General features: G+C 37.4%; 1 protein-coding gene across 5 annotated transcripts in view; it reads right to left on the reverse strand.

Moving 5' to 3' along the window:
• IRAG2 (inositol 1,4,5-triphosphate receptor associated 2) overlaps positions 1-25261 on the reverse strand; it is a 59930-nt gene extending 34669 nt beyond the window's left edge. The window contains exons 1-10 of one of the 5 annotated variants that reach the window (XM_025879699.2): positions 25074-25261; positions 18235-18296; positions 16859-16939; positions 15983-16079; positions 14002-14149; positions 13199-13280; positions 3672-3718; positions 3501-3565; positions 3237-3344; positions 802-872 (exon numbers count right to left, since the gene is read on the reverse strand). In XM_025879699.2, coding sequence (XP_025735484.1) covers positions 802-872; positions 3237-3344; positions 3501-3565; positions 3672-3718; positions 13199-13222 — 315 coding nt within the window. In that variant the 5' untranslated portion in view covers positions 13223-13280; positions 14002-14149; positions 15983-16079; ... (1 more) ...; positions 18235-18296; positions 25074-25261. Of the gene's footprint in view, positions 1-801; positions 873-3236; positions 3345-3500; positions 3566-3671; positions 3719-13198; positions 13281-14001; positions 14150-15982; positions 16080-16858; positions 16940-18234; positions 18297-24899; positions 24954-25073 lie in introns of those variants that run through there. The other 4 variants (XM_025879697.2, XM_025879696.2, XM_025879698.2 and 1 more) reach the window with 4 other exon arrangements.
• Positions 25262-27070: the final 1809 nt, after the last annotated feature.

Genomic DNA, 27070 nt, shown 5'->3' on the forward strand with positions numbered 1-27070 from the left:
ACACACACACACACACACACACACACACACACACACACACACACACACACACTGCTAATCATCATCATCATCATCTCTTAACAGAGGGGGACTAATACATAAACAAGACCCTTGAAGAAACATGGAATGGGATCCATAGTCTACGAGTTACTCCTCAATAATTATAAATTCATACCAGTGACAATGAACCTTCTCTTTAGGGAAAGGAACTTAACTTTTTCTATAAACATTTAAATAATGTTTTATAGCAGTGTTCCAGGTACCTGGATAGCATTTGATACCATTCACAAGGTACCTCCTCCATGACACTTGTCTGGCCTCTTAACCCAAACATTTTTCTTTTATATCCCTAACCACACTGAGTAATTATATATTACTGAGTAACTGTATGTTTCTTCCCTTAATTAGAACATGTTCTCTTAATTAGAACATATCTTTAAGGTAAATATTACTGTTTTATTTAACCTTATTTATTAATACATTTGTTTACTTAAAAGTCCTCTATTGATAGATATTGAGCTTGTTTCCAGTAGATCTTTGATGAATATGAATGAATAAAAAAACAATGTGGAGTCAGGAGGTCCTAGCTCTGACTCTATTGTGTGACTTTGAACAAGTCACAAGGACTCTTTGGCACCTACTTCCTCATCTATAAGACACTGGAGTAATTAAATTCTATTAACTTCATAATATTTTGAGAGGATGAGACAGTGCTTTTGAGTATTTTGCAAACCTAAAGGGACAGTTATACCATTGTAATATATCATTACCTTTACTGTTAACATATGTATATTTCCTTACCAAATTTAACATGGTTTTGTCCTCACTCATAGAGCCTTGGAGTGCAATATTCTCAGGAGCTGGACTTTGGCCTATGAGAAAAAGAGAACACACTAAATAGTTGCCTGAGCAGTAACAAGTAAGAAAGGAAGAAATAGTGAGGGTGGCAATATGAGCAGACTAGTAAGTGTCAAAGACCTTAACACGTGAGTCAAATTATATGTCAAAAAACTTTAAATGTGCCCATTGATTAAAAATCAGGACTAGAGCAGCTAAGTCTCCCAAGGAAGCTAGCCATATAAGATTTCTTAATAGAAATGAGTATCTGTATAAATGGCCTCCAAGTAATAGTTTTAAAATCTTTTCTAAGGCTGCTGCTTTTTTTTAAATCAAACACATTACTACTAAACTTACAGAAACAGGATGAAGGAAGAATGAACAATCAGCTTGACAAAGAGGTTTTTTTTAATTACAGTTGTAAGACTGATAACCAAGTTTGATGTCCTTTCAAAACATGGTATCTTTCTAAAAAAAAGTCATCAAACTAAGAAACAAAGGTACTTTTAATTTATGCCATTCCTCTTGGTAATTTCCCTTTATTTTTGTGTACTTTATTTGTACCGTAATGTACTTGATAATGATTTTCCTCTTTACATGGTCCATTGTCTTGAATTTAGTTCAGTGCAGGCATAAAGGTCAGCAGCTATAAATAGGTTTTGTTTCTTTTTAAGAAAAAATAATGTATTATGTTTTTAAAATTTATATGGAAATAAGAACAAAATGGTAACCACTTTCTTCAGAGATAAAATGTCTTTTCCCAATGAAAATTTTAATTTTTTTGTTAACTTTTAAGATAGATAATAGATTCATATGGCCCATAAATTTTAAAGTGTAAAATATTTTTTGGTAAAAATTTTCTCTCCCATACATGCCTATAAGAAATTTACTTTTCCTCCCCACAATGTTATTTAATTTTTGTCTAGCCTTCCAGAGATACATTATGCATACATAAAAACTTCTTCCTATCCTTTTTATTTTCCCACAAAATTTTATATGCAATACATAATGTTTTTATTTGGGGTTTTTTAAGAGACAATAATTCTTTGATATCTTTCTAAGAAAGTTTCCTTATATACATTTTATGGATGTATATTAGTATTCCATTACATGGAGATGCCAATATATATTATCTAGGCTTCTTTTGATAATTAACTTGTCTTCAATATTTTGTTATTATAGAAAATACTGTAGTAAAGAAACTTCTACAAGTCATGTGAGTACTTAGATCTATAGGATAAATTCCCAGAAACTAAATTGTTTTATCACAGGATATGTATATTTAACATTTTGGTGAATATTGGCAAATTTCCCTCTATATTAATTATAATAATTTACATTCCCTACAGAAATGTATGAGATTTCTTTTTTTCTCCTACAAGCTAACCAACAGAGTGTAATCAAAGTTTTGCATCTTTGTCTACACGACTGGTGAAAAATGATATCTTGGTGTAGTTCTAATTAAAATTTCTCTTACTCAGTCTGAGGTAAAGTATGAAGATATTCTTCCGTTAAAATAAAGAAAGGATTCCATTTCTACAATTTTACAACTCCTTTAGTTTAGCATCTATATCTCAACTTAACTGTCCAGTTTAAACAATAGAATGAATTTTCCTTGTTTTTTGGTGTTTTTTTTTTGTTTTTTTTTTTTGGTGGGAATGGGAGCCTATGCGCTTCCCATGAGTGTCAGCTGTAGTGATGTCTCACTGGGAATGGTTGAGAATAACTACCTTGTTTTCAGACTCAAGTAGCAAAAAAAGATGTAACGTATTATCTGTTAATTCTTTTGCCTCCTGAGTGGACCATCACGAATTGGTCCATCCTTTTAACCAAACAGATTCTAATTAGGATTCTGAGAATTATTTTTTTAAGAGAAAGCATGCACATGGGCACAAGCAGAAGGGCAGAATGGTGGAGGGAGTGGGGGAAAGGAGTGAGAGAATCTTAAGCAGGCTCCATGCTCAGGGCAGAACCTGATGGAGGGCTTGATCTCACAACCCTGAGATCATTTCCTGAGACAAAATCAAGAGCCAGATACTTAACCCACTGAGCCATTCAGGCACCCCAAGATTCTGAGAATTTCCTAAGCAGGTGATTCTACATCTATGCCACAGTTGAGACCCAGTTGTATCCAGTCAATCTTTGCCATTAGGAAATATTTAAGCCCTATTAAAATATATTGTAATTTTTGTTCTTTCTATAGAACTGGGGAAAAAATGGCAACATTATCATATATGAAGGCCATGATTACCTCTTGGACATTTTTTCCCCAGACTATATCTTCAAGCTTTTTTTAATAAAATAATATTACTGAACCATGAGGATAGTTGCTCCAGTAGCTTACAGGTTTGCTTACTGCTTTGGAATGGGAACTATATTTGAATACTTCAATAGCTTACCTGTGATCTTTATCATAGCAGAAGCTGAAATTGTATCTCCCTCTTTCTCACAGAGTGATTTACAGTCCAGGTCACCAGAAGCCATATTCAAAATTTCTGACCCAGAATCTATCAACAGGAAGAAACTAACAGCATGAACACTATGCAAAAAAAATTATTTGCCTATGTTCTTTTCATTTGCACTCACCTCAGCAGGCCACAGAAACCAAGCTTATAGTTATAATACTAATCCTCTATTTTTATATATTTTCCAAGTTCACTCACCACTTGAAGTTACAGTACTCTCTGTGGACAAAGTGTGTCCAGGAGATGACAGTGTGGAACATTCCCTGTCAAGAGAGTAGAGGAAATATTTTGGAGTGTCAGGTCCAAAGAGTTCCTTAAAAATTAACCAAATATACATTCAAATTCATATACACAAACAAGCAAGCAAACCTGGACTGTGGCAGGCTCTCAGAATACAAGCGGTCAACACCATTCTCCTAAAGAAAAAAAAAAAAGGAAAAACAAGTTCAACAATTTGACATTTTCCATTCCAGAGAGGTTGTTTTAAGCAAACATTTTCATACAATTTTAAATGAACCCATATTTACTTTGCTCTTTTAGAAAAGAGGATACGGGACTGGGATGCTGTAGGGTAGATTGATAAACATACTTTCTCCAAGTTGTACTTGCAAAAAAATCCAATTTTAAATATACTTACAAGTCCAATATTTGAGGAATACCTAATAAATTCTTGGGCAAAACAAATTCTAAACTTAAAGGGCAGATAGAGTTTCTTTCATGAACTTAAGTCAAGTTGCCTTTAAACAGAACATTCTATGTGGGCATAACACATTTCTATTTATGGAAATATTATTCAACCTAAAACTTTTGACCTGGTGATTTAAAAATGGTTTTCAATTGTCTAGCTAGACAAATAATACCTTTTAAACTTAATCCCATTCTCAAAGATCTGAGGGATTATATCTACATCAGCACCTATTGCTTGGTGCTCAAACAGACCTTAACAAAATTGTGGTCCTAGCCTGCCAGGGCAAGTGTTTGAAAGTTTTATTTGAACTTCTTAATCTTGATCAGAAGTTCCTAATTTAGGGGGAACTTTAGGACATTAGGGTTGATTAGCTCACTTACTCTCAAATAATGCAGTGGGAACATGGGTTACTCTTTAATGTTTTTCTAATACATATATTTTCATTAGTGTTTGGTTTACGTAGAAATTAAATTTAATATTGAAAACTGAAACCAATTGAACATATCAAGAACCTGCACAAACAATGAAAAGATGAAGACATTTACGTGTTCTATAATCAAGGAGAGAACTTATTAACAGCCACAGCCCAACAAAAGGTTTCAATGGAGGGACATTGTATATCGCACACAGTATTTAGAATCTACCCCAGACAATATTGACTATCGTCACAGAAAGGTATGGGTTTAGTAACAGTTTGCAGAATACATAGTTATACAATATAATGACAGCACTTAAAATGTACAGAAGCCCTTTTATATATCATCCCATTTAATTCTCTCAACAACTTTAGGAAGTGGATTTTAGCAAGAAAATATTTACTTATTTCAGGTAAAGAAAGTAAAGCCAGTGAATAAACTAATATCCCGGGAGTATTCTGAATAGTGGTGTCAGCCTTCAAACCCAGTTCGAACTAAATACAGTGTCCTCTCCACTGTAAACAGAACTGTCTCTGAGATACCCTAACCCAGGCTGTTGGTAAGGTACAGACTTCCCAATTATTGTCTTACAATAATTTAATAGATAATTTAAACATAAACGTTTAAAATGTTCATCTCAAATGTTTAGAAGAATTCACAAACTTGCAAAGCAAGAATTTATACCTAATCTTCCTACATATCAATGTCAGGCAATCTTCTCTGTTTTATTTTGCCTCTGCTTTAAATGCCTTTGGGTCAGACCATGTGTGCTTGAAGCCCGTCATGACATCAGCTTGATTTAATTCAACAACTTTCATCAAAGGCCCACTTTGTCCCAGGAGCAGTGACAGAAGCTGGAGACACACAAAACTACAGTCCTTGTCCCAGAGGAGTTTGTAGGCCAATCAGGAAGACGAATATATAAAACAAATAAAAAATTATAGGCAGCATTCCACAGAGGAAAGAAATATGCACAAAACAGAGTGGGGTAATATTTGAATTACATTTTGAAGAGAAATTGTAACATAACTTTCAGGTAAATGATGATAGCCCTATCATTAAAAGATTTAATAGAATGCATTAGTAATTATATGCTTATTTAACTATATTCCAATATATATGTAAGAAATGAAGCTATAAAAAAGGAAAATATTAAATATCCTTCAGTTTCATCAAGTATCATACTTCATAAAAGTCAACAAGGATTCATTCCTTAATAGGAATTTAAAAATCAGGCCCACTTAAGACTCCATAACATAAAATTTTGATTATATATGGCTTGAAATGACACTTATTACTGTATAACTAATACATATATAATAATAATATTGCACTAACTAAAAAGCTAATTTTGTCTGAAAAAGACTTTTTTTTAAAAAAGTCTCATTTAAAGTCAAAATAATACAGCAGAAATACAGTTTACCTCCATTATATTACAAATTAGTCTCATTTGCTGTAATGTTCTGTATAAACCCTTCTGTTCAATACCTTATATATGAAACATTTTAGTGAGAAGCTTTCTGATAAATATAAAATATTTATGGATTAAATAAGTAATAATTCTGTAATTTTGGAGAAATGTCATATTTTTAGTAGTCATACATTACTATATTGTTCTGGAACAGTTGCAAGGTAAGCAACTGGATATTACTTCCAATTCATTAGTCTTTATAAATCCCACTGATCAGAAAACACCCCAATATACAACATATCTCAATCCCAGATTTTCACAAATCTGACCTAACAGCATATTTCCCTTGTTACAAGTATAGCTAGACAAAAGAAGTTTTCTTTTTTCAAATTTAGAACTATAGTTAATGAAATTTTAAATATAACTCCTCAGGGTGTCTGTACATATGGAGTGGGGGTGGGAGATAACTCAGCAAAAATTTTCCACAATTGTGTTCTTTTTTTTCCCAGCATCAAAAGCCCAACTATTCAAACCAGAATCCTAGACCGGTAAAAAAGCCTAACCCCCACAGAGTTATAAAGACCTGGGCAGATCATGAAAAAGATAACCTGCTGGTTATATTTTAAAACCAAGCAAAGTTAAGAAATTGACTAAAAGCAAGAAAAAGAGAGTTCAGATGACAGACTTACTTACCTGTAGAAGATTGGCTCAAGTCAATGAGTCTAACACATGTTGATAGCACAGAGCAGGAAGAATATTCTTCCTGTCCAAGCCATTCAAATATCAACCTGCATAACATTGACATGAAAATCTGTGGTCCAGCCCATTTGTTTTTGATAGCGTCTACCGTAGGGTGGGGTTGCCAAGGTACTCATGGAACAAAATGAGACATATTCTCCCCTCAGCTGGGTTAGCAAACACGCCACACATGCACATGTGCATGCACACGCGCACATACACACATGCACACCACTGTTATTTCAACATTTAGGTAGAAAAAGTTAAAGAATAATAAGGTATAGCTTTTAAGATATTAGTAAGGGTAATTATTGGCTTAGATAATTTCCCAGGGTCACTTTATTTTTGCTCTATTAGATGAAATGTTTCTTCATCTGTAGATTTTATGAGCAGAAACCCTTCCACTATGCTACATTCACATTACCAATATAATTTTTGCTACCAGACCTATTGTAGATGATTGGTGCTACTGAAATAAATTAATAGGATTTTCTGAGAAAAAAAAACTGAAAAAAGTCCATATGGTCTTATTTCATTCTAACTTAAAAAAAAAAAATGCCCTTGACTCAGTGCCGGTTTCCATGTTCTAAAAAGAGAAAGAATGTAAAATTGAATGCCAAAAGATCACAACTACTGTAACCTAAACAAAAGTAAATTTCCTCACAAGTTTTTTTTCTTAATTTGTAACTAAAAGGACACCACACCCTCAGATCTACAGGACATACCCACCACTCTGAGGTTCATCTATAGTGCAGTTATCAGTCAACTTCTACATGTCCCAATTTTGCAAGTGTCAATGTTATTTATTCTCCAAGGTTATTAATGCTGCACCACACACAGCCTGAGAGAACAGGACAGACAATGGCCAGAAAATCTGAGATATTTCAAAATTGATTCTGTCCTTTGTCTCATAAATCACCTCCTCTTAGTGATAGTGTATCTTAGACAAAAACATGTAATAACATGAAGGACAGCTCAAAGGGATGGCAATACACTTAATTTTTTTTTCAACAGCCAGAGTAAAAACAGAGAAATTCATTTTCATATCTTCTGACTGTAACAAGGTATCTTTCTTCTTTTTTAAGTAGGCACCATGCCCAGTGTGGAGCCCAACATGGGGCTTGAACTCACCACCCTGAGATTAAGACCCTAGCTGAGGTCAAGAGTTGGACACCCAACCAATTGAGCCACCCAGGCACCCCCCCTTTTTTTTTTTAATTGATGTGTAGTTGACATGCAATATAGGTTTCAGGTATAAAAGACAGTGATTTGACAAGTCTACACACTACATAATGCTCATAACAAGGTATCCTCTGAGCTTCACACTGCTGATCATTCTGATTCTGGGGGACAGTCACAGCTGCTATTTTCAGAGTGTTTACTAGGAATCAGGAACTTTGCATATACTTTATAAAGTGTCTTGGTGGGGTCTGATCTGAGACTGAAAGGTAGAGAGAAGAATCAGTTTCATGGTCATAGAATTTTCACGAAGCTCCTTAATTCTTGGAGTATTTGGGGACACACCCAGGCACCTAAGCACATGTCCAGTTTGGCCCTTGGGCTGCTGTTCAGACTCCATGGTGGGAGCAGTGATTAAGGAGAAGAAGACAGATTGTCAGGAGAGACAGCTGGGCCCTGGAGAGGAACTGCCAAGAGTGAGGAAGAGTTGAGGAAGTCGGGCTAAACGGACCGCCAGGCCTAGCTCCTGAAGGAAGCCTCAGTGGTGGAGGCAGTGGGAGGCGGCTACTTAGGGACTACTGTGCCTCCCAGCCTGCTGGATTATTTATGTGCCTTGAAACTAACTGAGAGGGTAATTTTAACAATCCCATCACAAGCAGTCCACCCAACCACAGTAGGACCTCACACTGAAGTCCTGAGACAAGAAGGGACAGTCATCTCTTTACCACCCAGGGAGAGAAGATCACTAGGTGATCAGACACAGAGCTCCAAGGAGGTCAGCATGGAGGGCCTGTGGGCAGCAGGGATCATGAACAAAGACGACTGCAAAGACATGAGTGGTGAAACCAGCTTCTTTTCCCCCACAATCTCTGGGGAGGTTAGGTGTCCTTTCCTGGGACCCACTAGTTGGTGGGGCCTGAAGGACATTAGGAGATAGCAGTATATGCCCCTAGAGATTCTTGGAAATGTTGAGAAGGGACCCCATGGAGATGAAAGGTCTTCTTATTCAGCAGCAAGTGGTGAAACAGAATTAAGATTTGTCTTTTCTCTAAATATGACCAACTTGGTTTGTCTTCATGGATTGATTAGGCTAGAACTTAGCCATTGCAGATATGTAGATATGTATGTGCATACATGTATGTATTGTGTATTTGAAACTTCAAAAGAACCCTGAAAAGTTGTATCTGTTTCACGGGGGGACACAGGCAAAGTCAGAGAGGTTAGGCTTGTCCAAGTTTATACCACTAGCAAGTCACAGAGCCAGTCTTAAATTCAGGATTGCTTGATCCCAAAGTCTATGCTATGTGGCTAAAAATTCTAAGTCATTACTGGAAAGATTTTTAAATAAATACAAAAGTAACAGAACAGAATAAGTAACCTTTGTGTACCCATTCTGCAGATTCAGCTATTACCAACCTGTGGCCAATCTATTCCGTCACCCACTAAAAACACCCCTGCATTGTTTTGATGTAAATCCCAGATATCATAAACATTTCTTCCATAAATATCTCAGTCTGAATCTCTAAAAGACAAGGTTTGGAAATAATTAATATTCTTCTTTTCTCTCTACACTACAATATTCCAAATAAATAAATTTTCCGGGTCAATAAAGGAACTGTTTTCCCCAAGAATGTCCCAAACTGGGCCCCAAATTATTTTATTATGAGATGTTCTTCTTGAGACAATAATCTTATTAGAGTCCTTTGCTCACTCAGAAAGATCCTAAGAATACAGATGTTCACTTTTACCTCACCCTGTGCTTTCTGAAAAGGATGCTAGAATGCAGCTTCTTCTATGAATATGGGAGATGAATAAAAAAATAAATCCCAAGTTCTCAGGAATACCAGTCCAAAGAAAAGAGGCAGAAAGCAATAGAGCAAGGTTGTCAACTCAACAATTTCACTGAGTGCTCAGTCTTGATGTTTTAAATAGGCCCTGTAGGGAGTACAAGAATAAGTAAATAGGCATTTAATGAGTATTAATGGGCAGCTACCATACACCAAATTTGTGCAGAGTGCTAGATGCATGTTGGTTAATGGTCAAAGGCACTCTCTACCAAGCTTCTGATCTACTACAGAAATAAATATAAGACAACAAAGAATTACAATGCAACCAGAGCATACAGATGACAACAAGGAAGACAAAGAGTTACTGGGGTCTAAAAGAAGGGAGTGAACTCATTTTTTCCTGAGTGGGACAGTTGAGAAATGAGGAAACAGGCCTGAAAGACATGACTTTTCCATAGTTACACAGAGGTAGAAACAGGGAAAAACCTCACCTCTCAACTTCTAATTATTCTGATTTCTACCTCTAGTCTAGAAGGACAGGAAATGTTGACTGTAAACATTTCTTGCTACCACAAGAAAGGTTTTATGGAAGAGCTGGTTTTGAAATGGGCCTCAACAAATAGAATGTGAGAAATGGGGAAGTGCATGGTGTTCTGGGCAGAGAGAACAGTATAAGCAGGCTTTGGGGATATATTCCAATGATAAATGCTACTCGGTTTCACTGACATGCAGGGACAACCATAAGGCAGTGGGAAATGATGGAAAGGTAGGTTGTGACCAGATTAGAGAGGGGCTTGAAGACCAAATCAAGTTGCTTGTTATAAAGGCTCTCAAGGGTGACAAAAACCCTACAGTTTGAAGCCAAAGACTTAAAACACTATAATTTATGGGTCACTGGGGTAAATACAGATTAGGTTTTTTGTAATTTTTATCTCATATTTTATTCCAATTCCCTGCGCTTACTAATGAGAATGCTTAGAAAATGGTTTTCTAAGGAGAATTTCCTTTTTTTTTTTTTAAGATTTTATTTATTTATTTGACAGAGAGAGACAGCGAGAGAGGGAACACAAGCAGGGGGCGTGGGAGAGGGAGAAGCAGGCCTCCCGCTGAGCAGGGAGCCCGATGCGGGGCTCGATCCCAGGACCCTGGGAACATGACCTGAGCCGAAGGCAGATGCTTAACGACTGAGCCACCCAGGCGCCCCTAAGGAGAATTTTCTATTTGTTTAGAGATGGGTGTAGGGAGTCTGAGGGGTAGGAAGTGGGGATCTACTCAAGGAATAAGCATGAGAGAGTGAATCATTCAGTGAACAGGCTGAAGAGATTCTTCAGTGGAGCAGAAACCTGGAAAGGGAATGGTGAGAAGTGGTGATATCAGCCACCAAGTGCAGCCGACAGACTTGTTCCTGGGGACTCTAGAAGAAACGGTGCGGAAGACAGCATGATAAACTTCAGGGAGTGTGTCCATTTCCCCAGGGATGTTTGATAGGACTTTCTCTTATGGTCTGTTAGCTCCTGTTTCTCAGTGGTGTCAAGACCACAGACAAAATCTATCACATACCCTAATGATAGTGGATTAGGAGATCCTTTTAGATAGCACATTTCTTAGCCAAAAAACTACTTTCAAGGCAATTATGAGTAATTATTATGATTGAAAGGTCTACAATCAGTGTTCTAAGAGGGTCTGTGAGAAAAGCTTCTCCTTTGAAGTTAGACAAACCTGAATTTGAATCCCAGGTTTGCTAGTTACCAGTTGAGTGGTCTTGGATAAGTTATTTAACCTTGCTGAACTTCAGTTGTCTCATCTGCAAAAGCTGAGAATACCTACCACTCAGAGTTGTAGAGAAGATTAATAACACGGCACGTGGTAACGCTTTCCTACAAAGTACCTGGTACACAACTGATATTTGTTTCTTCCCCCTTGTTGGTGAAATCAGTGTCAGATAAAAGGGAAATTACTAATAACCAAACATTCTGTAAGCTTCCAAGTCCAACTTCCTTTATTAAATTTACAAGAACTGCTAAGTAATAGCAAAATAGATTCATTTCCTTTTTCTTTCCTTTTCTTAGCTACTCAATAGGATGGGTATTAAGGAACAGAAAAATGTCAGATACACACACTTAAAAGGAATAATAAGAATAATTCATATAACTCAGTGGTAAAAAGAACCACATTTTTTAAAATGGGTAAAGAGCTGGGTAGATACAGCTCCAGGGAAGATGTGCAAGTGGCCAATAAGTACACAAAAAGATGTTCAACATCATTTGTCACTAGAGAAATACATACCCAAACCATCAAAATTACTTCACATCTGCTAAGATGGCTATAATAGTAATAATAAAAAAAAAAACCAGACAAATGTTGACAAGGATGTAGAGAAATTGGAATCCTCATACATTACTTGTGGGAATGTAAAATGGAGTAATCACTTTGAAAATCTGTTTTGCAGGTTCTCAAAATGTTAGAGTTACCATATGATGTAGCAATTCCACTCCTAGGTGTATACCCCAAAGAATACTCATATGTGTATACAAAAACTTATACGCTAACATTCATAGTTACATCATTCACATAGCCAAAAAATGGAAATGACCCAAGTGCCCATCAACTGATGAGTGGATACACAGAATGTGATATATTCATACACTGGAATATTATTCAGTCATAAAAAGGAATGAAGTATGGGGATAACATGCTACAACATGGGTGAACCATGAAAACACTATACTAAGTGAAAGAAGCCAGTCACAAGAGGTTACATATTGTATTATTCCACTTATATGAGATATCCAGACTAGGCAAATGTATAAGAGACAGAAAGTAGATTAGTGATTGCCTAGGACTGAGGGTTTGGGGGTGGGAGGAATAGGGACAGACTGTTGATGGGCATGAGGTTTCTTTTTAGGATGGTCAAAATGTTTTAAGATCAATTTTGGTGATGGTTGTACAATTCTGTGAATTTATTTAAAAGCACTTAATTGAATCAATTGTTTAATATATGAACTATATCTCAATTAAGCAATGAAAGAAAAAGGAAGAATGATGGATTATTATATCCTAAAACAGAACTGTCTGCTTCATTTGATTGAGAAAATTATGGAGCTCAGGCTCTGGTTGTAGACTGAGGGAGGCACTTCATACAAACCTCCATAACCTGGGGAGTTCGTCTAAATGACATGTTATTCAGTGTTACTCTTTTTTGTTGTTGTTGTTCGGTAGAGAAGTCTCATTAGCACCTAACTGTAGCAAAGAACACTCTCTGGGCATTGTCCTACTTTGTGACTTTTTACAAAGTACCAGCACGTCAAAGGTTATCTAGGCTTGGCTTCAATTCTTAGAGAGACAATGAGACCTGAGACTTCTTAGAGTCATTGGTGAATTTTAAGTCCCAAACCAGCCTGCCTCTTTAACAAAATGTTCAGTATACTTCACCAAAATCTCCTTTTGGCTATATACCCTTGAGCTTATACTACAGAAGGGGTAGAAAGCCCCCAAATGACTGAATTTTAATTTCCTGCCATCAAAGGCTGACAGTTCTCACGCATCTGTGTTTTGTGGTGTAAGATTCATACTTGCTGTAAGAGCGCTCATAATACTTCAAAATATGTATACACCCAGAGAAGAGGACCAGGATACAGTAGTACTAAAATAAAGTTGAAATATAGTCAAATGCTCACTTCCATCCTTAGGTCATCATTCATCCTGATGCAACCTGAAAGATCTGTTCCTGGGTGGGGGCCAACTTTAGGGCCTGGGCACCTGACAATAGAAAGCAAAGTTCCTTACTACAGAGAGAAAGACCGAGAATTTCAGCAGATACCAAAATGTTTCCCTTCTCTATCCCAGCTTAACCAAATTTCTAATTAAGTTCATGGTTTTAGTAAGACATGAGGAAAAAGAGCTCCAACCTCCACCAGAGAGAGGTTGCAAACCATAGAGAATCTAGCCAAAAATGAAAATAAAGAATTTGCCATTCAAAATCTTGCTTCCTCACCCTTGATACAGAAAGGGAATTTCACTGGGGTGGATAGTGCTCACAAACTCCACTGACATTTTGAAACTTTTCCTAAGGAAGGTCAGTCTGTGTACTCAGAAAGGTGAGCACAGATGTGGGGACAGGGATTTGCAGAGGCTCATTAATCTTGAGGAAGAAGGAATAGAATATGATCAAAACCTCTCTGAGTAAGCTAACTTAGCAGTATATAGTATATTCCTAAAAGTTGGGAAACATTCAGGTAGCCTGATTTGTCTTTTACGTTTTAGAATGGACATTAGAGAATTCAAAGAACAAGAAAAGTCACTTCAGGAAAACTATAGAGGTATCTTTGTTTTAAAATTGCCAATTTTCAGAAAGTCAGAAGTTCTATCCTAAAGACGTTATGGTCTCAGGATACAAAAGTCTAACTGATTAGAAGTTCAGGCACTAAGAATAGGCCACCCATGAAGAACAGGGTAAGTATATTTTGCTCTTTTAACTTACTTGCGTCTTCTAGTCACATCCAAATCACCATCCTCTACTTTTCCATAGTTGGGCCTTTCACATGAAACCTGGATTCGTTTGGCTACACCTGAGGAAAGTGTGAGTTCCAGGCTTGGAATTGCTGTGAGACTCTCTAGATGCAAGGCATCTGCAGAACAGAAAAGAATAAAACCAGAAATTTGTTCCTGGTTTAAACTATATAATAAATATTTATTTATATTTATTCATATATATAATATATAAAAATTCTTATATATTTTTCTCATGTATATTATATAGTATTTATTATATATAAAAATAGATATCATACATATATAAATTTTTTCCCTTTTGAGAGGTTGGACCATTTCTGAAAAAGCAGAAGTCAGTTCAATTCTATTAACCCTGCGAAAGTGAAAATGCCATTTTTTTTTTTTAAGCAGAGTGGGGAGGGGGGCAGAAAATCCTTGCCTAAAAACAACTAGAGGGGTCAACAATCTGCAGCCAGAGGGTAAAATACATCCAGCTGCTTGTTTTTGTAAATAAAGTTTTACAGTAACAAAGACATACCCATTCATTCATTACTTGGCCACTTGTGTGATACTGAGTAATTGCTGCAGAAACCATACAGCCTGCAGAGGCTGAAGGACTTAACTGTCTGGCCCTTGACAGAAACAGCTTTACCAAACCCTGAAGGGAAGAGGGTTAGACATTGTGATGGGGACCCGTTAAAGAGACAAAGGAAATAGGGTAACGGATCATGTGTTTTGGAGGAAGCCATCTTGCTATGTGTTTTTCTGAGTATAGGAAGCAGCAGAGTTTAATAGAAGAAAACACAGGCATTGGAGTCAATCAGAAATTTTTAGTTCAAATCCTGGCTCTGCCACATACTAGTTGTGTGCTCTTGGACACATAACTAAACCACTCCGAGCCTTAGCTTACTTACATATGAAGTGACACACGACCTTAGGGAAATTACTAACTCCATATTTCTCTGTTTCCTTCTCTTCCTTATCTTGAAAATGCAAATTACATTAGCATCTACCTGGCAGGGATGTGGTGAGGATTAAATGAGGTAGTAGTGATGCTAAGAGCAGAGAACTGTGCCTGGTATATAGCAGGCATCTGCAGGCACTGTCGGGTTGTGGTTGTGTTATTATTACTGGGTTAGTGTGAGTAAAATCATCTCTATAAAGCTCTAAGCTATTGTTTGATACAAAATGGCCATTCAATTAGTAGTGGTAGTAGTTTTCCCTTCTCTAGTTGAAATGATCCACAGATCATTTTACTTGCTATTTATTTCTTCTTAACTTTATTTTGATAACCATCCCATGTCTTTTGTCATTTCAGAATCAGCCATTAACTTTTGCTTTCAACCACATCTCGGTTGTGATGAGAGATGTCACTACCATGAGCATTTCTTCTTAAAATAAAGCTCATTCTCCTTAGCCTGGCACTGAGTAATAGCCCACCATTTGACCCACAACCTGCTCCAAACTTACATTCTACTGTATCACAACCAAACTCCTCTTGTTTCCAAAATGACTTGTCCAGTTTTGATTCCTCTTCAAACACTTGAGGCTTTTGCATTCTTCTGTTTTTTTTTGGTTTTTGTTTTTATGTTTTTTTTTTTTTTTTGTCCTCCTCAGTTAAAATACTTTTTCCATGCTTTTTGCTACTCCAAATGCAACCCATCTTTCAAGGCCTGGTTCAACTCTCATTTCTTCTATAGAGCTTTCTTGGACTTCTCTGAGCCCATTCTAACCTCCCTGATAATCTGTGAGCTATTTTAGGATTTATTCTCTATTATACATAATATGGTGCTTTGTACAGAGTAGGTGCTCAAACATCAGTTGACTGACAGAATTCAGGGATAAATATCCAAACATTCAACAACTTTTCCTGTATAAATATAATTGTGATTAATTATTTTCCCTTTCAAAAAGAACCTTACCCTCAGCCATGCCTGATAGGGTGTAAGAGGGGGGCTATCCATGCTTACCCAGCAGAGGTGTATACCAGCATGTATGTTTGAAGGTCAGGAGCGTCTGATATATTCTTGCTTCTTGACCACTATATTGTTTACGGCAACACTGCTTCTGAACAGAAAATAAAATAGTATTAGCTACCTAAAGGGGTGTAACATAACATATTTCATCATCTATTCTCTTCATTTCCAAAGGTAGAAAGAATATCACTGGCATCAAGAAGAGTCAAGAAGAAAATAAATGATTCCATAATAAAGTAATAAAGCTTTCAACCTTTTGATCAAAAGCTATACCCTATGGGTAAAGTGTAATTCTCATTAAAAATCACAGTTCAATAATTTAACAGAATTATATCAATTCCCAATAATCGACACTGTCATATAAACAAAAGCCTTGAGGAAAAAGGTATGGATGAGAGGCAAGCTTAGTTAGACAATACTTCTTCATGATACCACAGTCAAATAATTTAACATATTGCCATATCGTAGGGTCTACCGGCATTGTATGCATGTGTGTGACAAAGAAAAAGACTAGGTAGGGATGCCTGGGTGGCTCAATTGGTTAAGCATCCAACTCTTGATTTCAGCTCAGGTCATGATCTCAGGGTCATGAAATCGAGCCCTGTGTTGGGCATAGAGTCTGCTTAGGATTCTCTCTCTCACTCTGCCCACCCTCCCCTCCCCCCGTCCCCTGCTTGCACACTCTCTCTCTCAAAAGAAAAAAAAAGTTAAAAAAAGAAAGTAGATATCCATTGTTTCATCTAATAATCTCTCAAAAGTGATCTGCTTAAAGTACTAAGACTACTAATACATACTGGACTTCACTTTCTCTTTTGACACAGTGGTGATTCACAACTGGCACTTAAATTGTTTCAAAAAGCTTAAACTTACCAGTTGATCTTGAAATGGTTGTTGAATTCCATCTGTGCCGGACGAGGGATCACAGTGAGGAAATTCCTCATCTAAACAGCTCTGTCATGAAAAAATGATGGAGCATGTTCAAAGGCAGAATGACGACAGAGTCAAGGATACAAAACATATTCCATTTAAGAGAAGATATTGTGCTACCTGAGGAGGGTAGTATTGGCCAATTCTGTCAAGTATTCTACTTAAGGGAACAGGTTTGTAATTGTAAAACTTTCATTGCATTTTTCCCCTTACTTGTTCTAGGAATGAAATTCAAAGATCAGGGACAGGAAATACAATGGCTTCGTCTTTGTAATCTTTAGGCAGAGGCCAAAGGAGGTTGCTGGAGACATGTCAGTGTAGTGAAAATGTTGCCTGTGAAAATTTCATAGCAATCAGATTGTGGCGTTAGTCCAAGAGGTAGATACATACCTATCACAGTTATAATAGAAAATTGTATTGGTGTTCCTGATAAGATTAAAGCATATTTAGATGTGGAGGTTTTTCCACTTCAATTTGTTGTAGGGGGCTTTTTAGGTACTCTGCCTGGCTTAATCTCCCACATGAAAATTTCTTTTTCTACTTAAACAGATGTGCCTGCATTATGCTCTGGAAACAGATACATGCAGACATCACCCTTCTTTCTTCCCTTCTCCAGTCCCTTCCCCCATGCCAACCTTACTGTTCCTTATGTTCCTCATTTATGAACAAAAAGGAAAAACTCACCAAGTATCAAAAGGGAAAGAAATACATTGAACTCTACCATGGATATATTGAGATATCCAGACAGGAAGGAGTTAAAAGTTTAATTCAAATAGGAGGGGCACCTGGGTGGCTCAGTTGGTTAAGTGTCTGTCTTCAGCTCAAGGATCAATCCCTGAGTCAGGCTCCCTGCTCCGTGGGGAGCCTGCTTCTCCCTCTCACTCTGCTGCTCCCCCTGCTTGTGCACGTGCTCTCTCTCTCCCTCTCTCAAATAAATAAAATCTTAAAAAAAATAGGAGAAAAAAGAGAGAGGAACCATCCCAGCCCATCCAACAGTACGCATTCAAGAGTTATCAGAAAACAGGTACCTAAGACTAAAACACTGGCCCTTTGCTAACAGATACAGTAAATTCTAAAATGCTTCCTCTTTAAAAGATGTTATTAGCCATTCACTAATGTGAGTTCCCCCTTCTTGTTTGGCTAAATGCTTTCGGTGCAGAAGAGAACAAAGTCCACCAGAGCATTTTCTTCTAAGTTGGTTAATTTTGTGATAAAAGTCATTATCTATTATAAATTAGCTTCAAATCCATATACAGATTGGACCTCTTCCCCACAGTAAACACATATCACAGGGTTTTTTGTTTTTGTTTTTGTTTTACCTGAAACGGCAAGCCATGGAGGCGTCCTTTAATTAACTTCTTTCTCAGTGACTCAGTTGGTGCTATAAAGAGAATTCATAACCAGCTTAATAGGACGATTTGTAACCCCCTTTTCCCTCAGTTCCTTTCATAAACTTTTAACAGCTTTAAATTTGGGGTCTGAGGAAAGGAGAGAGAAAGCAGTGACTTCTGAGAATGGCGTTCTCAACTCATGTCTTGTGGGAATAGAAGAGCAAAACAAAGGCTAGAGCAGCTAACCCATGATCACCCCTGGGCATTCAAAATTCCCCTTGACAGATGCAAGTGATGTCCTCTAGAAGTGAGTCACAGAATGATTCCACCTTAACTTAGGAATACACCTCAGAGGTCATTCAGTCCAACTGCCTAGGATGTGGAAATCCTCTCTCCCAGAAACCTCTGCGTGAGCTGTGAGTGATGGCAGCCCCTAGAATTGGAGCCCCGTGATCCCAGAATCCTATGGGTAGGTCTGAGATGATGAGAACACTTTGTCCAGAGGATTTCAATGATAACTGGTTAGTCATGCAGCTGGGATCAGACTCACAGGATAATGTTCAATTCAGTATACTTTTTCATGAAATTAAAAATGTTTGTCTTTCTACTTCACTGAAATCTGCCTCCCAGTAACTTCCAACTTCTCATCTCTGGAGTAACAGAAATGATGAAAAAAATACCTTTTTAACTCTTTGAGTTACACAGGTACACACTACTTATCTGACAATCCATACTCTTTAAAATATAGACAAGAACCAGAAAATAGGCCCAAATCTTTTGAACCAAAATAGATGTTGATATTCATGACCTTTATTCCTGTGGCAATCCCTCACACTTCCACTCGTCCAGTAGGCTCTGAATTTATACATAATTCTCACAAGCTCTGACTGCTTTCTCAGCCCACAGATGATTAAAAACAAAAGTTACATGAGGGTAGGAAGCTCTGCTAGATGGAGACATTGACATATTAATAGCTGCCACTTTTTTTTTTTTAATCACAACAGCAAGGAAAATTCACAGCAAATACTCCGTTGTCCAAAACACATATGAATCTGGAGCAACAGTTTTATATCTCAATAGCCTGAAGAAATTCTGAACCATTAAAATAATACTAATATATGTGAAAAGTACATAATCTAACAAAAAAATTTTTTCTAAGAAAAAAGTCTTGAAAATCTTCAATTACATCAAAAATTACTCATGTAAAATGCTATTTTGTAAGAATTTTTTGGAAAAATTCCTTATTTCACAACTAAGCTTGACATAGTGTTACTAGGCCCACTAGGAGGCAAATACTTTTTAAAAATTTCTAACATATTTAAGTAATTAATTTTTAATACTTAAAACTCTAGTAAAGATTCAATTTTAGAAAATTCTCTCTTTTAACGGTATTAAATAAATCCTTCTCCCGACCTACATCTAAGCAACAGCAACCAAACCTTTCAGAAGTGGCCAATATTATGTTTGTGAAGGCCGTGTATCTCCAAAACACTGTCTTTGGATTTCTGAATAGGCTTGTGTTTCAGAAGAAATAATGAGTTAGTATAAGACTATTTAAATTGCCCATCTGCTTTCCCACCAGGCAATCTTGAGTTTTAGGAATAGTCCATCTCAAAATATTTAAATTGTACACCTTATTTCAACAGATGTTTTGTGCAATGTGTAGCAACTATTTCCATATGTTCCATGAGGCAAAACACATTGCCTTATGACCCTAATTTGCATTCACCTTTGTATGCTTTTTTATGTGTTTGGAGTTGGACCTGCCATGTCTCTAGGACATTTAGATTTTACATGGAAGCAAATGAAACAATGGCCACTGTATCCCCTGCTGTTGCCATCTGTGATATAGGATGGGACCGGGTGTCTTGGATACATTGCCTTTGAAGGAAGCTGGGATAAAACAACATTCCAAATGACTATGCAATGAGACTCTCAGGCAAAGGCCCTGCCAATTAATTGGCTGTTGATAATTAAAACTATAGTATTAGAATGATAATGATGGTTGACATTTATGGAGGATGGATTTTTATAACACAATATATGTGTTATCTCATGTTCTATAAAACTGTGTATTAAAAAAAATCAAGTTTCATTGAAAACCACAGACCAGGAGAAAATAATTCACAACACATATATCTACCAAAGGACTGGTATCCAAAATATGTAAAGAAATCCTACAACCCAATAACAAAAGGACAAATGTCCTAATTTGAAAATGGGCAAAAGATATTTCACAAAGAAGGTATATAATAGCCAATCAGTACAACAAATGAAAATCACAAGATACCCAGAAGAGTGACAAAAGTGGAAAAGGTTGACACCACCAAGCATTGATGCTGTAGAGAAACTGGAACTCCCACACACTGCTGGTGGGAGTGTGAAATGTTACTGGCAGTTTCTTAAATGGTTACAGCTACACTATGACCTAACAACTCTGCTCGTAGATCTTTATCCTAGGTTAAGGAAAGACATATGTCTATACACAGACCTATACACAGATGTTCATAGCAGCTTGCTCCATAACAATCCCAAACATCTAAATAATTGAGATGTCCAATAATAGGAGAAAAGATAACCAAATTGTGGAACCATTCATACAAAGAAATATGACTCCATCATGAAAAAGGCATACCATGAATAAACACAACATATTAAGATAAATATTATGTTGAGGGAAAGAAGACAAAAACACCAAAGTACATATTTTATATCTCAATTCTAGGAGCTAAACTAACCCATTAGTGATAAAAATCAGATCAGAGGTTGATCCTTATAGTGGTGGAGGTGGGGGAGGGGCAGTGACTGGAAAGTAGCACAAGGGAACTTTCTGGGGTTACAGTTTTGTGTTTTGATGTGCATTTGGCAAACTGGTTAAACAAGACACTTAAGGAGGTGCCTGGGTGGCTCAGTCAGTTAAACGACTGCCTTCAGCCCAGGTCATGATCCCGGGGTCCTGGGAAAAAGCTCTGTGTCAGGCTCCCTACTCAGTGGGGAGCCTGCTTCTCCCTGTCCCCCTTCCCCGCTTTTGCTCTCTCTCTCTCTGTCAAATAAATAAATAATATCTTAAAAAAAAACTAATACACTTAAGATCTGAACATTTCATGATGTTAATTATGCATTAATAAAAAAACGTAAAAGTTACAAGAACAAAAATAACAGAGTTTATGAGATTAACATTAGGAAGAGACCACTAAAAATGTAAATGCAACATTATAACCAGAGCACTAACAAACACAATTATAAATAATTATAGTGCCTGGGAAGATAACTTGGATCACCGAGACGTCGTGCCTCTTAAAATGACCAAAGGCTGCCCCACAGGATAATAGGAAGAGATAACAAAAGCGTAGAGATGCTGGTGACATTTAAATGGTGCAGTGCTGGTGGGATGCTAAGAAAATGCAGATGAGAGCAGAACTCAGGCAGTGGGACTGCTGCAGTGAATGCAGGAGGGAGCACAGCCGGCCTCCAGCCAGAGCCCTGCAAGGCTGGGCCGCACTTCTCTGGGGGAGGTGGCCCAAGTGCAGACACTTGCAAAATAAAGCTAAAAGGGCTCCTGCTGTTTGTCAGCAGCCAAGCCAAACACTTTCTCCTTCCCCGCTGAAGGTTATGGTTCTATCCCTACCCACCCAGATCCCCTACCTAGGAAAATCACGAATGAAACGACACAACTTCCATCTGACATTCGCGTCATTACCCGTTGGCTAATGGTGAACAAGGTAACGCACACGGCAGAAACGTGCTCTAGCAGAACAGACTCTCCCAAGTATGACCAAGCACTAGCTATTGTTTTGCATTTGTTATTTATAAATTACATACTGCATTTTCTGGAAGGGGATACTGAGTACCCAGAGAGGTAAAGAGATTTGCCTAACTTTATCCAGTTTCGCTTTTGACTTAGAACATAGGTTTGTTTAAGGCCAAATATCATGCTCTTAGTCATTACGCTATATGGCCTCCTAGATTATTTCATCCATTTCTGCATACATTTGGGAAAACTTAGGCGCCCATCCCCATCGGAGCTGCTGAGCAAGCTCTATCTGATTTGGGGTTTTTCCCTTGGTCCTCAACCTAACACCTATCTTTAAGTGTCTCAATCATCTCAAGCCCCCTTTCGTGTCTCATTTCCCTCTTAGGTACTGACTGCTCGAGACACGTGGCTCTCATCTTGCATCCATCCTCAAAGCCATAAGGCTCTTATCTGTCCCCTACCCCATGCCCTCCGTGCTAAGGACAGCAAATCAGAAGACAGTTTCCAGTGGGTTCATCTAGGTGAAAGCCTTCTCTAAAGTTTATACAGCTACTATGTTCAAATAAGGAATTCTGATATACAGGAGCCGCTCAGGCTCTCTTGCCAAGGAAATATTTATAGTTTCTAAAGGTAATCAATTCCCTTATTATTGATTAAATCAGGGACTCAATGAAGATTTCATGTTAGAAGGGGCAAGAGGAGGATGAACAGCAAAGAGGTAATCGAGTCTCTATTAGATCAAGTGGTCTATGTCTCATTAGAGTCACTCTCATACGTTGGGTAAACACCCTAGATCTAAGAAGCCTTTTGTTTCCTTTTCAAAACAAACATCCATTTATACCTAGTATTGCCTTTGTTAACAAGATACTTGGATACATACATAAGTAAGAAGCAGAAGAAAGAAAATATGTAAGTAACCATTCAAGAACTTAGCAGTTCTAATGGCACATGTCACAGAAGCTGGCCATGTATACTTAGAACCTCATTCAGCAGTCCAGTCCTGGTGGCCATTGAAAACACGAACAATATTACTTCTTCAATATGAAGTTCAGGTTTTCTAATCAAATGTCATAAACAACTTCCTAGTTCCAGTTTAAGAACCCTGTCATTGACCTGAACAATTGGACACAATCACTGAATCCCCACCCAATTTGCAAAAGAACCATTCTCAGACATGACAAAAAGCCATTGCCTTAAGCACTTAATAAATGTATTAAGCTAACCAGAAAGTTTCAGAAGAACTAAATGGATTTGAATATTTTTGTTTTCTGACTCAGAATTCAAACGTCTGACTCAGAATTCAAACAGCATGTGGTGACAGTGGTAATGGTGGAATGTGCCAGGATGTGTTTATGTGATAACTGTCCTACCTCACTGACATTTATTCACAGTCTATCTGGAAAATCTGCTCCACAGAACATTTCAAAAATATGTGCCACCTAAATTTCCCTCTTGTTGCAAAGGTCGATTTTTAAGGGCATTGTTAGAAAAATCCTCATAAGCAAATGGTCTTCAGAGCAAAATCTTGATATGTATGCCTTCTACGGGCAGCAAAAGATACAAACAAGTAAAAGAACTCAAAAAGCTAGGCAGGTTGTGAGCAACTATATGCAGCCAAGAAAAAAAAAAATACACGCTTGCAACCCAGGGTGGCTTTCATCTTCTATTTTTAAGAATATTTGGACTAATGAAGTGAGAAGACAATAGCGAGTTCATTATATCAGGAATGTATATTTTGGGATAAGTTACAAAATTTGACTCTTCCAAGAAGGTACTAAAAGGAAATCAAAGGGGCAGGGGGGAGAGTTGTGGGAGGAGATAAATTCTTAGTTTTATAAAACTATGATGTATAATGTTGACTTAATCGAAGATAAATATAACTGAACCAAAAGATTAGTCCTCTAAGTACAGTGTCTAAAGCAAACATACCATAAACCAAATTTGGAACACCTTATTATTCATGTCTCAACATGAACACTTTTAATCACAATGGAACCTTTTCCAATGCTCTCTGAGCAATCATAAAACAACATATAGATTATGTAATTTAAAGACTTACACTGTCATACTTAAAATTATTGAAAATTAGCAAGTCCTACAAGGTTTAAAAAAATAATAATAAAATATTGAATAATTACTGTTACGTTAGAACTAGCCAAGTCCTTTAAACTTTTAAACAGCGTTCTCAGATAGCAGTAGAAAGGGTACAATAAATCCAAAACAAACCCAGGTCTGAAAATCTCCTTCTCTAGCTTAGCTTAAGTTGATAATTCATTTGTTACCCGAATCAATAATTTTGTCTAAAAAGAGCATCTAGGACAGCTAGAACAAGAAGCTGGCCAAACAAAAGCAATTCCTGATAAATGGTCAAATAAGCTTTATTTTTACCAAATTATGTTTCTAGAATAAAATTCGCTTCTGAATAATCTGACATCTGTCATTTGACAATTGCCTTTTCACCTAAATCCTTAGTAAACAGTTACTTTCAGGTAATACAGAAAAATGACAAATATTCTAATTTTTTAAAGCAAAATATATTTGTAAAGAGCACATTAAAATTTAAAAAGGATTTTCACATATTTAATATTTTGATGCACTGAATTCATAAGTATTTTGCCCACCCCTAAAATTACTATGTAAAAGAAAATAGAGAGGCAGGTCCTTTTCTACAATATAATGGGTACAAGCTAGCTAATAAAATCAGGGTAGAATAGGTAAGCCATTTGCAAGTTCAAATACCCCATGCATACAAGATTTTTTCCCCCTTCTTTACTTTTACAGATATTGAGAACTTTAATTTTTAAAGAAATAACAGTCATGGACAAATCCAGCTCATAACAACAACAACAACAACAAAAAAAAACACTGAAAGGGAAAGTTAGTCATTAAATCAGCCTACTTGGACACCAGGCAAGCCTCTCTGGAAGCCCACGATACTGCCTTCTGGAACCATTTTATTGTAATAAATGTGGGTATTAACACAGCAGCTGTCTCATCTACAAAAATGGGTGTAGTCCTTTTGCCCCACCTCCGAGTGGACTGAATTGGGACATAACACATATTTGCTACTCACTTTTCAATTTCCTCGTCTTCTGCTCAAGTGTCTGGCAAGTGTTCACCAACACGGTATTTACAGTCTGGAGATTCGGTTGTTCCGAGATTGCTTCCTCTAATTCATGCAGCAAAGACTTCTCTTTGTCGCCAGCTGAGTGGGCTGCCGGATCTCGATCCTCAACCTGGACACGTATGGTTAATACTGGATTTTAGCAGGGTGGCCAGGAAAGAAAGCAATTGAGCACTCACCAGTATTATGCACACGAAACTGAAAATGTGCTTTTCTTCTCAGGGAAGTGATAAGCCTCTAGTGAACTTCTGCAATTCTGTATTTGCATGGGCTTTGCATGGGCTTTACATGGGCTCCTGAGCTATTTCTACAGTGGTAAAAGTCCTGATATGTCAAGTTGCCTCTTTCTGCAAAGATGCCTCTTTCATCAGGAGGCTGTTGACACCACCTCCTTTACAACTCCCCTGTACTTCCTCCGCTCACTGCTGGTCGCCAGGGACTGAACTTCGCAGTTCCTCTTTGTTTTTTGTTTTTTTTTTCTTTTCTGTTCCTCCTCCGTTTTATACTTCATGGTTTCAAGGACATCTGAGGAAACTTCCCCTTGAATATAAAGTAGTCACAGGCTACCCTACCTGCTCCTCCCTGTCCTCCAGCCATTGGCTGGTTCTTTGGACCTTCTTCCTAACGACAGCTTCCTGGTTGACAGCATCTTCTTGCACTTGTTCAAGGGCTTCTCGTTGTTTCTGCCTGGAGTTAAAAAAAAAAAAAGTCCAAACCACAGGCTGTCAGTGATATTTCAGCTGAGAGTCACCCCTGGGAAGTTGTGACAAATTCAAACTTAATGCACTTCCTCAGAGATCAGAGGAAAAAGTGAAAGTATTTACATACATATAAATGCTTAACAAATAGAGAATTTTAATCAAAGCACTCATATTGATCAGTTGGTCTGATACGCTCACTTTAGAGATAAGGGCATTTGGTCTCCTATTTTACACTGGGATATTCAGTTTCCCACAAGCTACATTCATCGTAGTAATTAGCATCAGGCACCAATTGCTTAGAGGATGGCACAGTAATGAGGTCACTGTGACAGGTGCGGTATTTACACATCATAGCTTGCTGTTTCAGAAAAAGAAAGGAAAGGGAAGGATAAAAGAAAAAAAAAAGCAATAAGAGCTTTGGGTCATGACCATGGCCTTTTCTCTTTAAGAGTTGTCAATCATGCTAAATGGTGAGCACAAGAAGGGCTGCCCCCAAGCATGGACGGAACACTCCATGTTAGTATTTCTACCACAGCCTTGTCTTTCCTGAAAACTTGACCCCCCCCTTTCTTCCTCATTCCAAATCTCTTAGTGTTGTTATGTTACCTCTCTTTTGGATCCATTTCTAATCCTCCAAAATGTATTAAAATGCACCTGCTCTCAGCTGATGAGATTATTTAAACAATGCTAGGTATCAATATATCAGTGACTATCTGGAAACAGCTTGAAATGAATATTGATGATATCCTTAGCTCAAACGGATGATAAACTTTGGGAGCTTCAAAGCAAAGAGGAAGACATTGTCAGGTTTAGGCCTTTTGCATGCCTCTCAAACATTAACACAGTCAGAATCACATCGTATATTGGCATAAATCCAGCCCTAAGTACAAGAAGAACCGCACCAGAGACAAGGATCGTCGCACAGAATGCTTACCATCATGGTAAACTAGCAAACAAAACTCTGAACAAAAATAAAAACTACCTAAACAATCTACTGAGACTTGTTCAATACCTTATAGTCAGTTTCTTCTTGTTTTAAATTTTGGTAAGAACATTTAACATGAGGTCTATCCCCTTACACATTTTAAAGTGTATAATGTTGTTATCCGTAGGCACCATGTGGTACAGAAGATCCCTAGAACTTACTCGTCTTGCATAACTGAAACTTTATACCTATTAAATTGCAGCTCTCCATTTCCTCCTCCTCTAGTCCCTGGAAACCACCGTTCCTCTCTCTGCTTCTCT

The sequence above is a fragment of the Callorhinus ursinus genome, unplaced genomic scaffold (assembly GCF_003265705.2).
Source record: "Callorhinus ursinus isolate GAN/ISIS: 27379988/994484 unplaced genomic scaffold, GSC_fseal_2.0 scaffold27, whole genome shotgun sequence".
NCBI lineage: Eukaryota > Metazoa > Chordata > Mammalia > Carnivora > Otariidae > Callorhinus > Callorhinus ursinus.